The 23,189-nt window shown below is 37.8% G+C and overlaps 1 protein-coding gene across 2 annotated transcripts in view; it reads left to right on the top strand.

Annotated features, from left to right (window-relative positions):
* Positions 1–23,189, top strand: part of xrn1 (5'-3' exoribonuclease 1) — a 36,806-nt gene that overhangs the window by 10,727 nt on the left and 2,890 nt on the right. Inside the window, exons 10-38 of one of the 2 annotated variants that reach the window (XM_088430186.1) lie at positions 488–619; positions 713–882; positions 2,668–2,757; positions 2,898–3,054; positions 5,045–5,164; positions 5,239–5,408; positions 7,122–7,239; positions 8,696–8,791; positions 9,615–9,718; positions 9,840–9,974; positions 10,070–10,232; positions 10,712–10,825; positions 10,913–11,011; positions 11,094–11,209; positions 12,106–12,252; positions 12,377–12,466; positions 14,940–15,075; positions 15,191–15,247; positions 16,531–16,663; positions 16,780–16,849; positions 17,634–17,829; positions 17,932–18,018; positions 18,119–18,202; positions 19,283–19,444; positions 19,666–19,786; positions 21,191–21,351; positions 21,501–21,614; positions 21,769–21,874; positions 22,954–23,132. In XM_088430186.1, coding sequence (XP_088286312.1) covers positions 488–619; positions 713–882; positions 2,668–2,757; positions 2,898–3,054; positions 5,045–5,164; positions 5,239–5,408; positions 7,122–7,239; positions 8,696–8,791; positions 9,615–9,718; positions 9,840–9,974; positions 10,070–10,232; positions 10,712–10,825; positions 10,913–11,011; positions 11,094–11,209; positions 12,106–12,252; positions 12,377–12,466; positions 14,940–15,075; positions 15,191–15,247; positions 16,531–16,663; positions 16,780–16,849; positions 17,634–17,829; positions 17,932–18,018; positions 18,119–18,202; positions 19,283–19,444; positions 19,666–19,786; positions 21,191–21,351; positions 21,501–21,614; positions 21,769–21,874; positions 22,954–23,132 — 3,627 coding nt within the window. The remainder of the gene's footprint in view (positions 1–487; positions 620–712; positions 883–2,667; positions 2,758–2,897; positions 3,055–5,044; positions 5,165–5,238; positions 5,409–7,121; positions 7,240–8,695; positions 8,792–9,614; positions 9,719–9,839; positions 9,975–10,069; positions 10,233–10,711; positions 10,826–10,912; positions 11,012–11,093; positions 11,210–12,105; positions 12,253–12,376; positions 12,467–14,939; positions 15,076–15,190; positions 15,248–16,530; positions 16,664–16,779; positions 16,850–17,633; positions 17,830–17,931; positions 18,019–18,118; positions 18,203–19,282; positions 19,445–19,665; positions 19,787–21,190; positions 21,352–21,500; positions 21,615–21,768; positions 21,875–22,953; positions 23,133–23,189) is intronic. The other variant, XM_088430188.1, reaches the window with a different exon arrangement.

A 23,189-nucleotide genomic window follows, 5' to 3' on the forward strand; every position in this document is an offset into this window, starting at 1 on the left:
GTGAAGATACCTATCATGTTCATGATTTTTCACCATAATTAAGGAACAGCTGTAGTAAATATGAAAACCAAGTGAAATATGTTATGTACATGTAATATATGTATAGTTGTTTGTAACATTCCTAGAAAATCACACTGTTCTAGCACTTGTGAGCTGTTTGCAGAACAGGCCTGTGGGCTACTCATTTCATCCTTGCGGGCTAACTGGTGCCCTCGAGCACCACGTTGGTGATCGCTGGATTATTCTATGAGAGAGAGGGGGAACAAAGCAGCATGACTGAATGTTGATGGCATATATAAACACACATGCCTTATAAGAGAGTATTGATCCCCACAAAATGATCTTGTTCATTTTATTCATTGAACAATTAGTTGATGTAGTGAATATCCTGGCAGGCTTATGTAAATATATGTTTGTAGAAATATACTGCACATTTTTCAGTTGTAAGAAAACCTTATTTCCGTTATATTTCCCTTCTTCCTGATAGTTTGATCGTGAACATTTCAGTGAGGTGTTTGTGGACTTGAAGTGGTTTGAGAGTAAAGTTGGTAACAAGTACCTAAATGAGGCAGCTGGTCAAGCAGCAGAGATGGAAGCTGCCAGCAAACAGAAGGAAGAGGTAAGATGGCTTTGACAAAACATTACCTGCTTTTTACTTTTGTTTTCCTGCATAATTGCTTGTGCTAATTTGCAGCACTTGTGTGTCTTACAGGATTGTTCTATCACTCTGCCAGAATTGACTTCACATGATAAAACGCTAGATGGTGGGGGAGTATCTGCTGTCGAAGATGATGATGAGGAAGATGATATGTTTGAAACTGAATTCAGACAGTACAAGCGCACATACTACATGACCAAGATGGGGGTGGACGTTGTGTCTGAGTGAGTTCACCACATTCGCTCATTAAAGTTCAGATGACTGAAAAAAACAAACTGCGATGGGGTCTGAATATTCTTCTTGTTTAGTGTTTTGTTTGCGATGTTTAAATACTTGTTGAAAGGGGACTTATTCAAACATCTTTTTGTGTGGTAAATGTTATACGATATAGAACAAAGACATACTTTTTTTTAATCCACTTATTTTCAAGGCAATTATTATTTTATTTTTAGTTTTTGTGCAGTCATCCACCAGTTCTTTAAAGAAAGATCTGCCACCTCCTACCCCTATTCCCTTTTTTGTTAACTTAAAGCATTTGTTCTATCTTAGCTTCTTTCCTATTTATCACCTCCATTGACTATTTAGACTCTATAATTCATTGATGTCTGGCTGTGATCTGGCTTGTCACCACTTAAAAACTAAATTACAATCTCGTAGAATGTGTTAAGATTTTTTTGTCATATGCATAGTAACACTAAACAATGAAATTCACATTCTGTTCACTTCCCCGAGCAGACTTACATTCCACAAAATAGAGCAAATAACAAAGTAGGCATGAAAAAACAGTAATAGTGCATGCGTGTGTGCAGCATGTGTGTGCCTGTGTGTCTGTGTGAGTGTTCTTTTACATCCACGAGCTAACGCTTTCGGGTGGGGTCGTAGGGGCAGCAACATCAGCAGGGAAGCCCAGACATCCCTCTCCGCTGTCGCTATGTTCAGCTCCTCTGGGAGGATCCCTAGGCATTCTCAGGCCAGCTGAGAGACATAGCCCCTCCAGTGTGTCCTGGGTTGACTCCTCCTCCCAATGGGACCTCACTGGTACATCTTCCAAGGGAGTTGTCCAGGAGGCATCCTAACCAGATGCCCGAGCCACCTCAACTGGCTCCTCTCAATGCTGAGGAGCAGCGGCTTGAACCGTTTTGTGTGTGTTCACCCAAAAAATTTCTTGTTCCTTGTCCCTATCTTACTCCTTTCATAATGTGATCCAAAGACAAATAACACAATTAAAAAAATACAATAATAAAACTAAATGTTCATAAGTTTATACTGCATTTAGAAATGTAGTTATTTTTAAGGGTCATAACAGTGTCATGTACAACGCCATCCGGTTTATTTCAGAAAGTTGTGGTGGACAATTGATTTGGCCTGGGTTACTAAAATGTCTGTAGTTCAGAGAAAACTACAAGTATATTATTTATCCTAAAAGAATAAAGCCAACATCCCAACATCTATCTTTTAAGTCTGATATCGGTCTTCTACACCGCCTATGGTAAATGAATAATGTAGTACACCTACTGTTTATAGTCTATTCTATACCATATAGAGCTCAAAGCCCGTTACAAATATATGATAAATTAAGTAGACAAAAATGTATATAACGCTTTCTACATCATATGGTGCTCCAAGAACTTTACAATGGCTCACATTCACCCATTCACGCACACGTCCATTCGTCAATGATGCTGCTCCGATGCAGAGCGCTTCCAAATCCACTAGGAGCAAATTCGGTTCCCTTACCTTGCTCAGGCGCACTTTGACATGGTTCAAACTTACAAGCTTCTGGTTGGCAGAGAAGCACTCTACTGCTGACCCATGCCATTATTGGTATTGGCAGTCTAGACGGCTCGCCAGTCAATCGGTGGCCATTCATTATTTTAGTTTCTAACTCTGTCATATTTAGGGAATGATTAGTGATATGTAATTAAGGGGTTAAAAAATAAAAACAATGTTCATGTTTCTATGTGTATGTAAAATCACCTAATAAGATGTTTATATCCATTCCTTTCTAGTGATTTTCTATCAAAACAGGCCAAATGTTATGTAGAAGGCATCCAGTGGATTCTCCACTACTATTACCATGGAGTTAAATCCTGGAGCTGGTGAGAATGTTTTATTACTCTGTAGCAACCCACTCACTAACTACCCTGCTAAATTGGGGCGGTTGTGTGTGGGTTTTTTTTTTGGTAACAGTTTGCCAAACACCCATCATTTCAATCTAATACCATTTTTGTTTATCCAGGTTTTACCCCTACCACTATGCACCGTTTCTGTCAGACATCAGAAATATTTCGGAATTGAAGTTGACTTTTGATCTTGGGAAACCCTTCATGCCTTTCCAGCAACTCTTGGCAGTCTTGCCCGCAGCCAGCATGGAACTGTTACCTGAGTGTTACAGGGTAAAACACACATCTTTTGGCACTATTTACCCGGATTTCCGCATAAATTGATCATAGCATCTGTTCTAAGACAATCTAATGACTCCTATTAGTTTTTCAGCAGGTCAATTGCTTAGTGGTTCACATTTTCTCCACTATAAACTGTGGCTGTTTACAGTTTCTATCCAATTGAAAAAAATACAGATTTTTGTGGTTTTCATTTAAGACTATTTGTCTATTTTGACTTAGTTGACAAATTTCTACAGAAAACTATATCTCCAAAAGAATTAATATGCCAGTACTTTTTCTTGCATTTTATAACAACTATTGTTTCCCAGCTCCACAACAAAGAAATTACTGGATAATTATTAGAATTCCACAAATATAAGACACCTTTTTTTTTTTCCAAAAATGAAGAGCAAAAGTATGGGTGCATCCTATAAATGGTAAATTAAAGACTAGATGTTTCTTTTTTTTTAATTTATTTAACACTATTCGAGAACGATGAGTGCGTCAGCCACGTGAGCCAAGTTTTGAAGCACAGATGTGCATTTCTATATTGGCTGTATTCTTATTTACAATAATTACTTACTCACAAGAATTACCGTAACAGGATGAGTTAGAAGGCAGAAGTCAGTTGGCCCTTAACAACCAGTGCCTGTTGCAGCTTACTGCTCGTGTTAGCTCAGGAGGTTACGGCATTATTTTCAATAAAAGAAGCTTAAACTAAAGTCAGATTTCATCCTTACTCACACACAGGAGCATTACTAAAATGGAGAGAATCATGAAAAGGTTATGATGTCTCCAGCTGATTCAATCAACCCTTTACTAGGGTTAGGGTTTAGACAATCGTCTGAAAGCAGCCGCTGTGCCCAGTAAAGGATTAAAAGGTAAGGTACGGAGCTGTGTGCACTGGTTAGAGAACACGGACAGGTATTCTATTTGACTCCTTTATGAGGTCTTTTGGCATATACACACATCATAAACCTGGTGTAACATGGATGGTTCGCAACTTCGGGTTTTTATGGCAAAATGAACTTGAGTTGTCTTGCAAGGAAAGGAAAAACGATTGTTTCGAGTGCATTCAAGTTACACTGGCGCAACATTCACTGACTCCTCACAATGTGGGAAATCTGAAACATACTAAACTTAACCCGCAACAAATTTATAACACAGATATGAACACATGCAATATGAAGAATTTAAAAAGACACTTATTATGTTTTGCTATAGTTTTTACATTGTCGCCAAAATTTTGGTGTGTCCAATACCAGAATTTGACCCTAAAATTAAAGGTGCATTCTATACACAGGAGTGCCCTATATTTGGGGAATACGGTACTTCAAACAATGAGTTACGATGCCCATTTTACAACAAATCTAACTTTGTATAAACATGCAAAAAATGTTGAAATATGATCTCTATCCAACCAAGATTGTTTAAAAACTGGCAATTTACCATTTGGGGAGTATGCTTGAAATCAAGGTAAGCAATGAACGTAATCACAGCAGAGCACAAGGCTATGGCTTATAAAAGGCCCCTCAAGAAAGCACCCATCTTTTTTCCTTGTGGAAAAGAGAAAACAGTCTACTTCTCAAATATTCCATCCCACATTTATCTGAAAGTTTCAAAGGTCAATTTATGCCCAGTAAAAGCTTATTTTTTCGCATTTCCCTCTAAAACCTCAGCTTAACATGCATTTTAAACCTTGCGTCGATTCACACAAAGACTCCTGTTTAAGGGTTATGGTTAGCAAAGAATGCAGTAATTCAATATAGGGTTGTGTGAGTAATAAGTGTGGGTATACTTTTGAATGATCATTGCGGTCAATAAAACAAGCTAAGTGATACCCCATGCCAAAACTATTTCAATTAATTCCTTTTTGAAATGTTTTTTTTTTTTTTTTTTTTTTTGTCACTGCAGATTGTGGTTACATGTGGAATTGCCACATTCCTGTTTGACCAGGCCATTCTGAATCATTAATGCGCTGTTTTTTTTAATTATCTTTCAGCCGCTGATGACCAGTGAAATGTCACCCATTATTGAATATTACCCCACTGACTTCAAAACAGACCTCAATGGCAAGCAACAGGAGTGGGAGGCCGTAGTGCTAATTCCTTTCATCGATGAGGTACAGTTTACGCAAACACCATCTTTTACTCTTTTTTTGAAAATATTTTGTCTTTTTTTCCTCATTTTTGACAGAGGTGTTTGTTAGCAGCCATGGAGAGCTGCAATCATAAGCTAACAAAAGAAGAGAAAGCCAGGAATTGTCATACAGAGTGTGCACTATATACGTATGACTCAGAGAAAGACTTCCAATACCTTTCCACCATTCCTCAGCTGTTCCCAAACATCATTCACTGCCATGTTAGGTAGGTGCACTTCAGCCCTTGAATCATGTAGTAAATAATAGAACTGCTCCTATTGCTACCTATAAAGATAGTAAGGATGTTGTTATGGGCCTGATACCTAGCCTAATTTCAAGGTATCTATCCTCATGACGATGGCCGTTTTGCTACCCAGAACTAAAGGCATACATGCGTAACAGATGCCCTTTGATATGCAATTTGTGTACATATATGTACAGAAATTAGTGTTACAATAGATCTATTTGCATGTGATTCGTGGATTAGTAGATGAAAAAAAAATGTGCATGTTCATATGAAGGTTTAATCCACGTTGCACATTCACGAAGGTGTAGTCATACCAAGCAGAGGAAGAGAGAAACCCTCCTAGAGCATGTCAGTCACATGTACGTACGGGAGCAAGTACTGTATGCAAACTGTGTGAAAGAAGCCCTTGACTAATGCGGGTACTTAAAAAAAAAATAAAGATTTTTTTCTGGTAGGGTACATACATTTTTATGTAGTATTCATGTATTTGTTTATGTTTATCTGATGCATAGCGTTAAATACAACATGTCAATGAAGCGGCAAGATTATAATTAAACAGGTTGCTAACGTGCTACAAAGCCAACTTCAAAATTAGCACACCAAATAATACATAGAACTTAATGCAATAAATGGTAAATGGACTTTCACTTATAAAACGCTTTTCTAACTTGTTCTTGATGGTCAGGGGATCGAACCCACAGCCTCTCAGCTTCAAAGTTGTTACGGGTGTGTGGGACGTTATTTGATTCGATCTGTGACTTAAATCTGTGATCCAATCAGAACTGTAAGAACTCTGATCTGATAGGGTACACACAGTTTTATGTGGTATTTGTGTATTTGTTTATGTTTATCTGATGTGTACCATTAAAAACAACATGCCAAGGAAATGGCAAGATTATGATGAAACATGCTGCTAACCTGCCACAAAGGCACCTTCAAAATGAGCGCACCAAGGAATACATAGATGTCAATGCAATATAGTTACAGAGCTTTTATTTTGAAGTTGTCCCTCACAGCAGTGTTTGTGCTATCTTGTGAAGGGAGGTAGGGTGTGTGTGGGGCCTGATTTGAGTTCATCTGTGACTTAAATCTGTGATCCAATCAGAACCGTAAGAACTCTTATCCGTTGTCACCCATGACAGAAATAGAAAAAGATAATAGAACATTATGTAGGTTGTTCTTTGTAGGGACACTGAAAGATTTAGACCGTTTTTGATTAAAAGGATTAAATTAAAAACTTGCAAATAAATGTGTTCTTAATGACCAACAGTATGTTTTAAATATAATCGTAAATTATATTACATGGGAGGTGGCACTCCTCCGGAGGCTTCCATGTCTGTTATAGCTATGGACAATGGTAAATGCAGCACCTCCTACTGTGCAGCACCTCCTACTGTCCCTAATAAAATACGGTATAAATCTTACAAAGTACCTCTTTATAAATTGTCATTACATTTTGGAAAATTCAAGTTCTCGTGATATCAGTAATTTGTGTCAGAGTCAGGAAGTACTTGTATCGGTATCAGTCTAAAAAAGAATGGTTTGAATATTTTTAAAAGACAATATTATCTGACTTGGAGATAGAAAGAAATAGCTTTCCTCTCACCCTGGTAGATGTGTATTTGAATGAAATCCAGCTATTATTTGTAAAGGTCAATGCAAGTCAATTTTTAATTTGCCTGAGTTTTCCAGGAAAGAAAAAATTCCCATGGATGCCTGGCAAGTTCCACTAAACCACATTGGCAGGAGTGTGGATCGCTCAGCGCTGTATTTTTGTGGATTCCCCACACTACATCACATAAAACACAAGGTATAAGTATTTTGTCTATTCTCTTTTTTCATCACTGGATGACTAACACTGCCCATTATCATTTAGGATGTCGATGGAGGCACAGCTCTAAATGATAATACTTATTTACTCATGGTTGCATTAATACTATTGTCATCTGTTACACATAACCCTTACTTATTGTTGTCAGCAAACTGAGTATTTTTTTTTAAGTAGAATTCCATATATTGTCCACATTTTACAGTTGGCCTTTTTTTTGATACTTGCAACAGTTTTGTTTTTTTTTTTCCGGCAAAAGGTGTTGTAGGCAGGTATTTTCTGAAATTTAATTCAACAAGAATTTGACATTCATTTAGATGATTTTCACATATTTTAGTAACTTCACCTTTTGATCAATAATTCAAACTTCACCTGATTTTGACAAAGAAATTTCACAATAAATCTCCCATGTTCTTTAAAGCATATAAAATGGATGTCATTTTTTTGTTTAGTTTAGGAACAATAAGGATTCAACGTATGTATACAGTCATACATTCATAATGGAAATGTATGGTCATGTACACGCAATGCATGCAATAGCTACATCTGGTAATGTGCTTCTTCCAAAGCATCTTATGTCTGCTTTGATTGTTTGAGAAGAAATGGAATGAAATTTGGAGCATTCAACTTGTCTCAAGGGTTAATCATGTTACAGGATGTATGACCTTAGGCCTCTGAGTCATTCTTAGAAAATCTAATAAGTAATGTAATCTTAATCATTATTATTATTATTAGTAGTAGTAGTAGTAGTAGTAGTAGTAGTAAAGTATGTATGACGTTTGACCCTCAAGACAGATTGGTTACAGCCTTTAATGTTGTTTAAAATAAATACTACTTGTATTTAGAAAAAGCTTAGTCATTGTTTACCTAATTAAGTACTGTATATAGAAGCTTGGAAAAGTGGTACAATAATGTTCTGTTGTACCATATTTTCCGCACCATAAGGCGCACCGGATTATAAGGCACACCCTCAATTAATGACATTTTGAAACTTTTTCCATATATAAGGCACACTGGATTATAAGGCGCACCTTCAATTAATGACATATTTTCAAACTTTTTCAATCACAATATAGTAATACTTAAAAGTAATAACAATAACTCAAATAATACCTCTAAAGTCTCAATAGCTTAATAACTCAGTCAATATGACCGAACTTGTTCAACTGTAAACACACAAAAGAAACAGGTAAAGCTTACTTTATCAGTTCATTGCCCATCTACGAATCCCAATCGCAATATTGATCCACAAAAAGGCGCACCTGATTATAAGGCGCACCATTAGCTTTTTTAAAAAAATAAGTCTTTTAGGTGCTCCTTATTGTGCGGAAAATATAGTACTTTATATGAAAACAAAGCAACAGACAAAATTCTTTTTGCAAGTTTATTTAATCAATGAGCATCTCTTCTTACATGGTCTCTTGTCACTTGTTCTTAGTTTAATATGAAGAAGAGTGGTGTGCTGGTTTTCCAGCAAAGTAGCAGAGGTGATAATATGATGTTGGAGATTCTCCCCAATCAAGAAAAAGAATTGGTAAGCGCTGTTTTTTTTATAGCACATTGTAAGCTAGAATTTTTGGCACCCCTGTTTTAAAACCTTGAAATTAATTAAGGAATTGATGAAGCATACTGTCATCCTGAGAGTTGTAGGAGTTGTTTACCAAATACCATATGAAGTCGCTCCTATAGCCATCTCACGCCAACTTTTAAACCCATTGAAAACCTGTGGAGTGAGCAGCAGAAGAAAGGACCAAGGTCGCCGCATGATTTTGAGATTACACAATAAATGAATGGTCTAAGAAGCTGCTTATATGTATCCTCCCATCTTGTAAAACATTAAAAGAGAAGATCGAATGCTTTTCAGACGAACTCTTTGTTAACCAGACGGATACAGAGTCCACAGTACAGCAGACGCTGCACCAATCCCCTTGTCAATCTCCCATTCTATTCATTTGTGAACAAGACCCCAAGATACTAAAACTCCTCTTGTGGCAGAACCTCATTTCCGACAGGGCACTCCATCCTTTTCTGAATGAGGACCATGGTCTCAGACTCTGAGATACTGATCTTCATCACAGCCGTCTCAGATTCTGCTTCGGTCTATGTGGACCAAATTCTGACATCAGCAGTACAGGAACCTAACAGATCAGATCAATCGAGTGGTCCAGTACTCCATACCCCCGAAGCACCCCGTTTTTTCATTTTTGGTTATCTTGGATAGCTACGTTACATCAGTAGTGCAAAATATTTAAATATGGCTCTATTATAAACTGTAAACACAAAAGCAAACTATTGTTGTTGCCAGTCATTCAACTGCCACTCATATGTCCTTACTTATCCTGTCATACAATTTTTAGCATTGCAATGATGTTGCTGAACGAGTACTGGGGAAGTCAGTGTTTGTCAACTGGCCACATCTCGAGGAAGCGCGCATCATTGCAGTGTCAGATGGAGACATCAAGTAATTTTCCTACTTTTTCTGGCAAAGCTTTGTTTACCTTGTTCAAATGCAGAACCTTTGTTCAAAAAAGTTGACTAGATTGTTATTGTGAACTTGTAACCTTTTTGTTAATGTGTCAAAGGTTTTCTCTTGAAGAACCACCAGGCGTCCAACGAATCTACCACAGGCCTTCCACCCCTCCCCCCACTAAAGTTGCTTACCTCTCAGACAAGGAGCAGAGAGACTGGGTGAAAGACATTCAAGGAATAACAGAACAGTAAGGCCCAAACACTGTTATTTTTTTTATCTGAAAACACCTGTGACTTAATTGCATAAACATCTGTCATTTATCCATAATCACATATTTCATAGCTACCAGAAGCGGAAAGGCATCATAATCAATGAAACAACAGTGGTTCTGTATGGACAGTTGCTGACGGGGAGAAAATATATTCCAAAATCAAACGGCGTGGTTGAATTGGAGAAACAGTGGGCTAAGCAGGTCCTTCCTTTTGCCCACCAGACTGTGGTCCAGGTACATTCTTACTAGCCTGAACACAACAGTTCTCACTCACAAAATACCGGTAACATACAAGTCAACACGACAATTTTTCTTTGATGGATAACGAGGGAAAAGGGTTTGGAATGTTCTGAACTCCTGCTTTGATGCCAATGTCGGAGTGAACAGCCTAATTCTCAGAAGTAGTAGGTCTGCATTTATGTAACTTGTTAACTATGGTAAGTAGACTGAATCAATAGTGGTTCTTAGTTTCAACCAAGCTAATTCGCTAACATTCTAAATCCTTACAATGGCATTCTCAACAAACATTCTTTGTTTTCCACTTTAAGAACACTTTTTTTTGCCAAGTTTAGTGGAACTTCATTCGTGTAATTTATTATTCATTATCAAATCACAGGACAAACAAATGGTTCATTCAATGCGGATGATAGTGTTGATAATGCAGCTTTATCCAGGACCAACCACCTCTCATAACCTGCCCTCACATTTCTTAGGACATTGAGGCCTTTTATTCGTCTTTGACCTGCTTTAAGAGTTTAGAAGACCTCTATCCTCCACAAACCACGGTTTTTATGGTGGGAAACCCCTACTATGCTGCCATGGGCGAGGTTGGTTAGCTGCAACTTCTAAGATTTTTTAATTGCATCTCAAAAATACAAACAGCATTCCCACTGCTTGCTGTAAATTCTTGACAGGTGCAAGATTCAAGTGATGTCATCAAAGACGGCCGTGTGCGTGTCATTTTCCACGTACCACAAGAGCCCCAACTTGAAGTTTTAATTCAGAACCAGCATGTAAGACATATAGCATACCCATACACTAAATGTATTTCTCAAAGCATTGTTTTTGAATGTATTTGCCTTTCTGATGTTATAGAAGTACTCTGTGAAGTACAACCCTGGTTACATTGTGGCATCCCGTCTTGGTATCAGTAGCTATCTTGTGTCTCGCTTTTCTGGAAGCATCTTCATTGGTAGAGGATCCAAAAAGAAGTGAGTACCTGTAGTATAAGCCACCATATTTTTTTTCACAAAATCTGAAGTTTATGGTTTAATGCAGCCAATATAATGGAGTAGAAGGCCCATACATCTGGGGCAACTCCCAATTCCACTCCTTTGCCTTTGTTTGATTGTTTTTATTTTACATATAAACACATTGGAAGATTTAAGGACAAAATAGAAAGAAAAAAATAATGATAAAACAAAAAAAGAATCATCAAAGGATATTACAGTTGTTTAAAGGGAGTAGGAAGTATAAAATGTTTCTAGTTCTAACCCCTTGTTTCCTGTCTGTAACTCATATGATGTTAGTATAGTAGTTGGTCATTCCTAACCAAACCAAAAACAAAAACAGGACACATCCCCTTCAAATATTTTTTAAATGATCATGACATAAACTTTGTGAACAGATCTCAATCAGCTTTCCATGATTTTTATATTTTTTTAAGATTATATTTGTGAATCTCTTCTTTTTTTAACACTTGATTCACATCTTGCCTTTAACTATAACAGCCCCCCTTTCTGATTCCAAACAGCTTCTGAGTACTACTATAAAGTTGGTTATTGTATGCTTTATACATTATGTGTGTTTTAGTTTCAACAAAATCAGAGTTTTAGTGTTTAATATGATAAATAATGGATTGGCATAGTTTGAGCCGGTTATAATTTGTATACCTCTTTTGTGTGATATGTGTTGCCTCATATCCCCATACATGGGTACACAGAGAAAAAAATATTAACGTACGATAATGGGAGTACATTTTTTTGTGTCTGTTTCTTATATTTAAGTGTGCTGTATACTAAGGAAATTTGCAATTCAACACAATTTTGTTACCATTCTTCCATTATTAAATAATTTATGTTTTATATCACTACAAATTCATATTTAGTCCTTGTGGGGAGCAAAAGGTAAACGTTGGCCTGAACTTGAAGTTCAACAAGAAGAATGAGGAGGTTCCAGGATACACAAAGAGAACTGAGAAGGAATGGCTTTACTCTGCTGCTGTGGAGGAGCTTCTGGCTGTGTACTTAGAAAGGTAAGATTTTTTTTTTGTTTTTTTTGTAATCTTCAACATTTGGAGGAAATTACATTGATTTGTTTTGATATTATTCTTTTGATATAATTGATATAATTATATAATTATTTTTATGCTTTAATAGATTTCCTGAGGTGTTCGACATGGTTTCAACAAATAGTCACGATGATGTGTTCTATGAAGATGACATCTGGCCTGGAGAAGACCACAATGGGTAAAACATCATAAGTGTCTTGTAGTGCTTATCCTCATGTATGAACATGTTCAACTTGTGAACGTAACAAAACCAAACCCAAAAAACAGTTCAGCCATAATCGGTAGTTACATAAGCGCTTATATACTGTACTGCCATTTCCATTGGGTAGCTAGTGGCAAAATGCTCGCCCCTTGATATGGGGGAAATAAACGAGTTGGTTTTACTGCTTAATTCATTATCCACAAAAGCAATACAGTGGACCCCCGTGTTACAACGTCCCTGATTTATGTTATTTTCATGTTGCGACCTGGATTACTGAGTTTTTTCATCCCCTCCTTTTGACATTTTCCCGGATTTTTGACAAAAACAACTGTCATGACCCTAGGGGGTTGGCTGCATTTGTTTGTTTTGCCTCCATCTGCTGGCTTCTTTAGGTAATTGCACTTATTTTCTGTTGTCGTCTAACTGCTTCCATGCAATGCGTGACTACAATGCTGGTCTGTTATTGGTCGGCGTCTCCTCACGGAGATGGTGGTCTGTTATTGGTCGGCCTCACTTGTTTCAAAATGGCTGAACAGTAAAGCTTTGTTCGATTGTGAGTTGTTACAAATCTGCATTTATAATGCATTTTACTGCTTAATTTAAATTTGAAAGGGTTAGCCATGGGTCCCAAGATTGCTAGTGATGTTAAAGAGAGAAGTAAGAAGATGATTTATATGGAAACGATGCTGGAGATAACCCCTATTGGGGAATGTGGGCATAACAAACGGCAGTCAAAGGAAAATTAATTCTTTCTATATTTTTTATTTATGATGTTTTCTGATTGTATACATGTATATTGTATATACATAGCACTTACTATACTATTTCAGTACCAATTTTTAATATTTACAGGATGTACAATTTTGATGTTTTTACCTGGGGTTCTAAATGTATGAGCTATTTAACATAGGTTTAGATTGGCCGTCATACGGCTGATTCCTCTTACGACCCCAACCACGGAACAGTTTAATGTCCGAACAAGGGGGCTCACTGTATTAATAATGCAAATTCCTTGTTTAGACGAGTAATACAGTAGTTCACATTCTTTTAAAGAACATTTTAGACTTTTCCTTGAAGCTATCAATTGAAGACATGCTTGTTTTTGCTTGCATTAACCTCTAGGAAATTAAACCCTATCCTAAAGATTTTGCCACAAAAATTAATTGGCTCCAGGTCACAGTATAAAAATTCTTGGCCTTTCAGGCTGTTTTGTTCTAGATTCCTTGTCTAATTGTAAGATATGTGGAAGGGAATTCCAACGTAAAATCGTTACCTTGAATGGAAAGAGTTTGCTTTTTTAAAATACCGTAATTCCCCTAATATGACACACCTTTTTTTCTAAAAATTAAGGCCAAAAGTATGGGGGCATTCTGCAAACGGTAACTTAAAAATTACAAAGCCGAGCTTTGACCCACATGCACATTTTTATATTGGCCGTATTCCTACTTAAAATAATTGCCATAATGCCATAACCCGGTCCTCAAGGGCCACCATCCTGCATGTTTTTTACGTTTCCGTCATTCAGTGCAGCTGATTCAAATGAACAGGTTTGTTGTCAGGCTTCCGCTGAGCTTGCTGAAGAGCTGATCATTTGAATCGGGTGTGGTAGGAGGACAGAAACCTCCAAAACATGGCGGATAGGCGGCCCTCGAGGACTGGGTTTGGACATGCCTGCCATTATGGGACGAACTAGAAGAGGGGGATGTCAGTTGACTGTTAGCATCAAGTGCCCGTTGCAGCTAACAGCAGCCCATGTTAGCTGAGGTTTTATGGCATTATTTTCCATAAAAGAAGCCAGCAGACAGAACCAACATCCAAGTCCATCTTTGTTCACACACGGTAATGTTATAAAAGCGGACAAAAAATTTTTTTATGATGGTTCCAGCTGATTCAATTAAGAGTGCACCTGTTAGAGAACAGGGAAAAGTTATCCATTTGACCTGTTCATTAATTGCTGTCTTGTGGCAATATAGACTTAACTTGCTAAAACTCTAATGCTGCTCAACTTTGGATATTAATGGTAAAATGAACTCAAACCGCGTTGCACGGAAATAACAGCTTTGAGCACATTCAACATTATAGTGCCGAGGGGTTCACTGACCGCTTACAATGTTAGAAATCAGAAACACACTAAACTTAACACGCAGCGAGTATTTCACTTACGGATATGAACACAAGAAAATATGAAGAGTTTTGAAAAGATGATACTTCTTCTGTTTTGCTAAAGTGTTCCAGCATCTTATACATGATAACATCCAAAATATAAGAATTTGGCCCCTAAATTAAGTGTGCGTCTTATACACAGGTGCATCTTATATTCAGGGATGTACTGTAGTTATTTTAAGTTTTCCCTCCTGTTTTGCATCACAAGTGATTTTTATTTTTATGAGCTAAAATGTTTTGTAAAAATGTATTTTTTATTTTTTTATAATTTCCAAATGTTCCACAGGGCAGAAAAGGTATCTGAAATTATTACCTGGTTGAAAAGTCACCCTGTCAGCTCCATCAGCAGGGCGTCATGTGACTTGCAAGTGCTGGACTTTGCAATTGTTGAGAAAATTGAGGAAGCTGTGGAGAAAGCCAAGGTGTTACCTTTTTTATGTGCACAATTGTTAATGTCTTTCAGCTTTTCTTTTACTATGGTCTATTTTTTTGTTGTTGTTCTTTTCTTATGCTTTTTTTGCCTATCATCTACCACAGGTGAAGAAGAGTGCTAAGAAAGTTCGTGTCACCGTCAAACCACATCTCCTGTTTCGGGTTTGTATGTTTTCCATTTTAAAATAAAATCCAGTTGTCAAGTCAGAGCTACAGAACTTTTTTCTTTTTCTTTTTTTTTTTCCAACTGAGCACAGTGACCCCAACCTGAAAATTTTAAGTATAACAGCGTAGTATAAGTATAGCATATATAAGTATAATTATATACAGTTATCCCTCATTTATCGCGGAGGTTACATTCCAAAAATAACACGCGCAAAGTGAAATTTGTGAAGTAGCCAGCTTTATTTTTTTTTTATTATTATTTTACAATGCAATACTAAACTACAGAATAAAACCAAAAATCAAACGCTGTTTTAAAGTCCCAAATTTGTTTAAAACAATCATTTAATATAGTAATACAAAGTTGGAAACATTGTCACTCGCGCGTTTCACAGTCCCAGCTATGCCTCTTCGTCCTGAACCCGCACATTGTTGTGAGTAGTTGTTGAGCTCTTTCTTTTTCTGAGTAAGAAGATTTTTACAAACGGATATGCCTGGACATCGAATTAAAATGAAGCCTCTTATATCATAACAATACATTTGAAATGTCAATTTATTACAAAAGAAATCTAGGTAAAAGTCAGATTTCCAAAGCTGTGCATTTCTCCGTTGATCTCGGAAAGCACACAGACGTGTGCGTTTGCTCTCGGCACGCCTACGAGTCACGTGATTGGCTAACAAGAGACCAAGCTGTCAATCAATGTGCTTACGTTTGTAACGTGTGTGCTGAGCTGAGCGCACACGGGCACAGGAGAGACACAGGAGAGACGAAAGCAAGCTTTTGGATCCTCTTGCCTTTTGTAATCAATTGAAAAACCAATGCAGTACAGCGTCAATATTTTATTTCTAGACAACAGTAAAGCCCTTGAGCCAATCAGGATTCAGAGCACAATGCACTGTAAAAAAAAAAAAAAATTCCACACTGTAAAAAATCCGTGAAGCAGCGAAGCCGTGAAAGATGAACAGCGATAGAGCGAGGGATCACTGAACTGTATATAAGTATAGAAGTTTAACAGCTTGAAATATTTTTTCGCGTCTGAACTAATAAGTTTCACTTTGGTAGCAAATTATTCAAAATATATGGACTTTACCTCAATATTTAGATTTATTTAGCACATTTAATGCTATGTTTCAATGCTTTTGTGTTACGAATATTCGGTTTTTTTCTTTATTAGGGTTTTGTTCAAATGTAATGTTAAAGTGAGAAGTAATTTCCTTGCTAATTATCAAGCAAGTTCTCAATTTCTCTCAAGTATTGATGTTCTCACATATTTCCTATATAGCCCATGGAGCAGCAACAGGGTGTGGTCCCAGACCCTGATGCAGAGTATCGCCTGTTTGACCGTGTCATCAATGTCAGAGAGAGCTTCACTGTCCCATTGGGTCTCAGAGGCACTGTCATTGGCATTAAAGGAGGTGATGACACCCATTTTAAAATTACTCCATTTCGTTTGTGGGGAAGAGGAATTAATGTGTACAGAAAGTAAATAATGTCAATCTAACTAATATTGTAAATATGTTTGGTCTTTCAGCTGAGCGAGAAGATGAGGTTCTCTACGAGGTGCTGTTTGATGAAGAATTTGCTGGAGGTCTTAATATTAGGTAAAGCTTAACTACATGGTTATTGTAGCTGCACCAACTTTCAACCCCTCAAAATGTGCAGTGGCATTAGCCCTATCCATAAATATGTACTTTTTTGGGGAGGGGGGACCTACTCCCCGTTTATGTACAAAAATTGTAAAATTGTAGTAATAACAAAACTACAGTAACTACTGTATTGTATATTTATGAAATTGAAGTCGAAATATTTATTATGTCATATTTAAAGTATTATGACCTTTGAAGACCATTATGGGAGTCCAGGCTAAGCCAATCATCAAAGGCATTGAAAGGGTTGCAAATGTCAAAAGTTGGCCGCTAGCGCCACCCGGTGGTTTTGGGGTGTCAACACAAAAATTTCTATTGCGCCCTGTTCACGAGTTGCCGTTGAAAGGATTAATGCAAACATTGGGGGGAATGCATGATAAAACACCTGGTTTTCAACATGTCCAAAATTGACGATATTTCAAAGTTGAAATGGCACTAAATGAGCCCGATACGGGCTAAATTTGACACCTATAGGGTGTACCTCACCACCTCCTGTTTGCAAGCATTTAAAAGACACACAAGCGTGGCATATTGAAAGTTGTCATGTTTTGACAATCTATGAAATATTTTAGCCTCCTAGTGTTTTTTGATATGCTTTTCATTTGATTTCAAAAACACCAACTAGCCTGAGTTGGGTCAAAATTTCCTCCAGGAGTTAAATATCACAAAAAAGGGACTTCTGTCAGAATGTTCAATAGAATGCTGCTCAGATTTTAAGATAAAACCTTGACATCCTTAGGTGTACATCACCTCGTTGTTACCGCCTTCCGCCATGTGCGCTAATTAACCTGTCGCATGGTGCCCGATTGGACCCCACATGCCACAAACTCACTGCCATTGTGAAACCTCAGCCCGTTGCTGGCACGAACTTCAACTCACACCACCATATGGCCAGCCTCAACCACTCCCCGCGTTCACCCTTTATATCGACGCAAGTAAGAGATTCTTTTCAGCTTGTCATTAGTCTTAATCATTTCTGATCATTCCCGTGACCTTTCTTTTATGTCTCCTATCCTTTACTTTTAACTTTATTGCAGAACAACAAACATAGTGAGGTAAAGCCAGCTTACCAAGGCAGCAAACACTCTACCTCTAAAGCTCCTATCCAGAAGCAACATATCAAGGTGAGTTTATCATCCGAGGATACACACTCAAGACTAAGCATCAAGTCACAGATGGACACACTAACTATATTCATTACATTTTCTCCACTTGTCATTGCAGAGTAAAGAGGCTTACGTGAATGTATGGCAGTCTTTGCAAGATTCCGCCCCTTCCCATAAACCTCCTGCTCACTGGCAAAATAATGTACGCTTTTGTTTTTTTGTCTGTGCTTATATTCATGTTTGTCCTGAGTTCCCCCCTTTCACCTAAATATACCAGCTCATGAAACCAATTTTAAAATCACACAAAGACAACTCAAGTGAATAGCGATGCGGACATTCATGATGATTGTACAGTATTTTATGGGAGAATATCTACCAGTAAGTAATTAACACCATTTGATAAGAATAAGATCATGCCAATCGTCAAACATGGTGACGGTGCTTAAATATTTTACTAGAAAATCCTACAGGTGACCAATTTGTGCTCTCAAGTGTTATTGAGCCATGCAACAGTACAGCAATTCAGAACGTACAAGTAAGGGTTCCCCTGAATTGCTTTGAAGTAAAACTTAGATTTAAAAAAAAAAAAGTGTTTTGGGGTAGCAAACACAAAGTGGGGGCTAAAATCTAATTGAAATGCAGCTCATGCTAAAAAAAAAAAAAAAAAAAAAAAACAAAAAGAGTTGAAACAATTCTGCTAAGATGAGTGGGCCAAGTTTCCTCCACAATGCAAACGCCTCCTCACAAGTTATCTTAAATGCAGATTTTTAACTCTCTTAATGCCATGGACGAAAATTATCGTCTTTTAAAATGTTTACATGTGCCTTTTCCACTTGGCACTGAAATGGTTTTAAAGTATTGCTTCTCAGTGTGGTACCACCAGCTATAAGTTTCAGGGACAATTATTTTTTCCTCCTAGGGCTTGGTATGGTTATGTTTTACGTTAAGTAAAACTATCATTTGGCACCTGCTTTTTTTTTTTTTGAATAAGTTATTAAAATTTGTTTGATCTGTATTCCAAAAGCACCACCAATGTCAAATAGTAAAGAACCTGCACAGAATCACTAACCCCATCCAACTGTCTGTCTGTCGTGAAAAAAAACATGTCTAAAGATTGGTACTCGGTGAATGTTAATTTGCTTTAATTCTTCATGCATTTAAGTGGACTGTATATAATTGAGTGTTCAAGCTCACAAAATGTAGATTGATTTTGTGTTGTAGTTTGCAGTCTGATGTTGCTCTCATTTGGTTGTTGAAGAAGAAGATTTCCCTTTTACTTTAGCAGAACACTGCCCAAAAATCAACTGAGTTTGAAGACCTGTTAGCCAGCCTTAACATCTCCAAGGACAGCCAACAGACTACTCCTACCAATCCTCCTGCAGTCTCTTCGCAAACGCACACCACCCAATCCGATGAACCTTTGTCACCGCAGTCTTTTGCCATGGTAGGTCTTGCAACAAGAGCAAACTGACTTTTCTTTTAAAATATTTAATGTATCAAGTCGAGTTGGTTTTGTGATTTGTGTGTGTGTGTGTGTGTGTGTGTTGTTTTGTATGTTTTATTTCAATTCCATCTCTGGAATTAGAGTGGCTCTCCTTTTGGCTTGGGCGTCACAAAAACCTGTCCATTGCATTAAGATTGTGCTTCAACTGTCTGTGGTTATAGAAGGGCACAATGGTGTTGAAGGAAATGCTGAAAATTGATGGCACTGGAACAGGAAGTCCCAGCTCTCAGGATATTGCCAACGACGACAAACAAAATAAGAGACGAAAGTCCAAAAAATTAGGTATGTTATTCCCATATGAACTGTTATATTATGTCACTTTATCATCATGGTCCTTCCCCCAGTAACGTTAACAAAATAATTCAGCTGGAGAAAAAAAAAAAGGATCTCTAACTTACGAATGTCAGGTTACAAAATGTGTCATTTGCACGTTAGCATAACAAAGAGGAAGCACCTTAAACGAAACTTAGGTAAACTTACATGCTCAAAATGATCCAAAAATAAATAATATTGCTCCGGTGGACTAGTAAATGATACCTAGCACTGTAAAATAATAAAGCACAAATAAATCGACCTAAGTAAAGTTGTCTGCCCGCAACACCAATACACCAGCGCCATCTCAAGGCAAACAAATGAACTGCATTCATATTATCAGCACCTGCAATCATTAGTTTGACTTTAGAGGGTTAAAGCGTTTTCTGGGATACTTATATTTGGTTGATATTCACAAAAATGCAATTACAAGTCTACCCCTGACTTTAGTGGTTACCTCGCGTAGACGCAAATGCTCAAACTAATGTTGCAACATTAAAATGAGTTGTGGTTTTAATGCTTTATATTTTGCCACAGCTAAGTATGAATTGTCAAAAAGGCCTCAAAGTCATTATCACTATCTGACACAACAAATCGAGCCTCCCATTAAACCCTCGGACGTCCGTATCTTCCTCCTTTGTCATTCGTTCAAACATCCTCTTTATTTACTTTACTTTACTCTTCCACTCCTAAAATGAATAAACAACTGTCTTATGTTTAGTATTTCCGTGACAGTTTATCTTTTAACAGCAAGGTATAACATGGAGTGCAACATTTATATCAGTATAGCAATAGTCAAAGTAATAAAAATAATAACTCAAAATAATAACTCAATAGCATAATAACTCAATGTCAATATGACCAACCTTGTTCAACTGTAAACACACAAAAGAAAGGGGGAAAGCTTACTTTATCACTTCATTCCCCCATCTGCAAATCCCAATCTCAATATTGATCCATATATAAGGCGCACCATCAGCTTTTTCAAAAAAATAAGGCTTTTAGGCTCGCCTTTTAGTGCAGAAAATACGGTGCATATATAACCATTTTAAGGCCTGTAAATGACATATTATGTATTTTCCATTTGAATGAATGTTATTCAAACACAGATATGTGAAAAAAAAATTGGTCTGTTTTGAGTTATGCGGTTATAAGTGAAAACCCTTAATATTGGGGTTGAAAGTATGGTGGGGGAAAAAAAACTGGACTTGTTCTCTGAGAAATACGGTACAGCACTCAGCTTCTACAAATGAAAAATTCACATGTTGAAATGACCTCTGGAAGGAATGAATTTCATAAGTTCAGGTAGCACTGTTAAAAGAATCCAATTAAAGCAAGTTTTTACATTTTCATCTGTTGTTTTTCCCTACTCAGCGGCACAAATGAATGATCCTCATGGCGAATCCTCAGCTGTGCCTGTTAACCTTGTTAACCAGTCCAACACTTTGATGGCCAGTAAGGTGTCAGAGCTGGCATGCGTATGTGTCGCCTTAGGCATGGCACCCCCAGAGTTCAGCTACTTACACAACAGACAGGTAATCCCGCATTCCTTGTCTCACGTTCGATGCGCTACTGGCAGAATCGATTGGACTTTCATAAGAAAGTCTGCTGGTAATATTAAATCCATTGAACAAATCCAGCAGACCGGAGTGCATCTCATCATTCACCTTGCTCATGTCCCAAGGGTGTTGCAGTGTGTCAGGTTAAGCTGTCCAACGGTTTGACTGTTCATGGACCTCAGTGTCAATCAGAAAACGACGCCAAGGAGAAAGCCGCCTTCTTTGCCTTACAAAGACTGGTACGTGGAACTGTGTCGGTGTATGGTTTACGGCGTTCCAATTCAGTAGATGGTACCGCTCACCATAACCTTGACAACATTTTTCGATCAGTTCTCTTAGCGTGATCGTGTAAATGGATAAGAGGTGTAATAGTCAAAGCTTTGATCCTGTTAGAATTCACTGGCGTCAGGGTTCCCTCTTCAACCTCCTCTGTTCCATGGAGTGGCACGTTTGCAGTCTCCAGCCGTCAGAGCCATGCCTCCTGTCTTCAACCAGTCAGGTAATCAATTTCTCGGTGGTCACCTATGGGAATTGTTTGGCGTTAATCGGGGGCCCTTAAAATTTGTTTGAACGATACTGGTTAATTCTGACGCGCAATATCCATCCGACCCAGTAAGTATAGTCAATCACATTTTACATGTATATTGCCTAATTTCTTTCCAAGCTCAAAATAAACCTCATATTAAATATAGAATTTTATCTTTTCAAAAATTGCGCTGTTCGGTAAAAAATGGCTGTAAACAATCACTTTGCTTCCACCTGAACTTTGATTAGTTAGTGTAAAGCACTTTGAGTACCCAAGGTAGAAAAGCGCATTATAAGTGAAAGTCCATTTACCATTTACCAATTGATTATTTTTTTAAACAAACAGAAACTAATTTTCATCAGATTTTAAAAAAACAAAACTCTTGCTTTATTTTCACTTGAACTTTAAAAATCCTGAAAACTGGAACTAATTTTCATGAAACTTTTCTTTGAAAAATGGCTGTAAGCAGTAGCTTTAATTCCACTTTAATTAAAATAAAAATCCCACACACACACAAAACATTGAAATTCTAATTTTCATCAGATTTGATCAATGCAACAATGGATGCTCGCGACAGCCCTCCCTCCCTCCCTCGTTCAACATCGAGCTCTCGCTCACTCGAGTTGTCCTCTGCGCGCGCTCAGTTCTGCACACGCGTTACGAAGTGCCACAAAGCTAGCCAATCAGAGCTAGTAAAAGCACATCGATTGACAGCTTGGTATCCAATGAGATTGCTTGGTTTGTTCACCCGTAAAGGGCAAACGACAGCGCGTCAACACGGACTTGGGCGGGAGAAGGTGGACTTCTTCGGAAACAATGTATGGGCATTACTTTTAATATTATCACTGTATCGTATCATTTGACAGAACTTCCTCGTTAGTTTTTGTACTTCAATCATATAAGCTGACCTCCTCCCGCCCAAGTCCATGTGACGCAATCTCGTGCACCATATTTAAAGGGTTGCAATTCCTTTTGGGGAGCATTTTTATTTTTCTCATTAAGGAATAATGTGACGCAGCTTTTGCTCACCACGCTTGAACTGTTCTCTGTAGGTGGTATGCTGATGCCACCGCGGGGTTGCGCTGGCCCTATCTGGGGAATGCCTCTGGCTCACCACCCCCAGCAGAACCCACCCTTCTACGGAGCTCCAGGAACGTTCCCTGGTGCTGCGCGTCCGCAGCCGGTCACAACTCTGCCCATTGGTTCACATAACCAGTTCATTCCATTGCAGGTACGACGTGTCAGCTATTGTTTTCCTCTTCATTTATCTTATAGGGGACTTGAATTG

Source organism: Hippichthys cyanospilos, chromosome 12 (assembly GCF_059441005.1).
Source record: "Hippichthys cyanospilos isolate Australia breed blue-spotted pipefish chromosome 12, RoL_Hcya_1.0, whole genome shotgun sequence".
Classification (NCBI taxonomy): domain Eukaryota; kingdom Metazoa; phylum Chordata; class Actinopteri; order Syngnathiformes; family Syngnathidae; genus Hippichthys; species Hippichthys cyanospilos.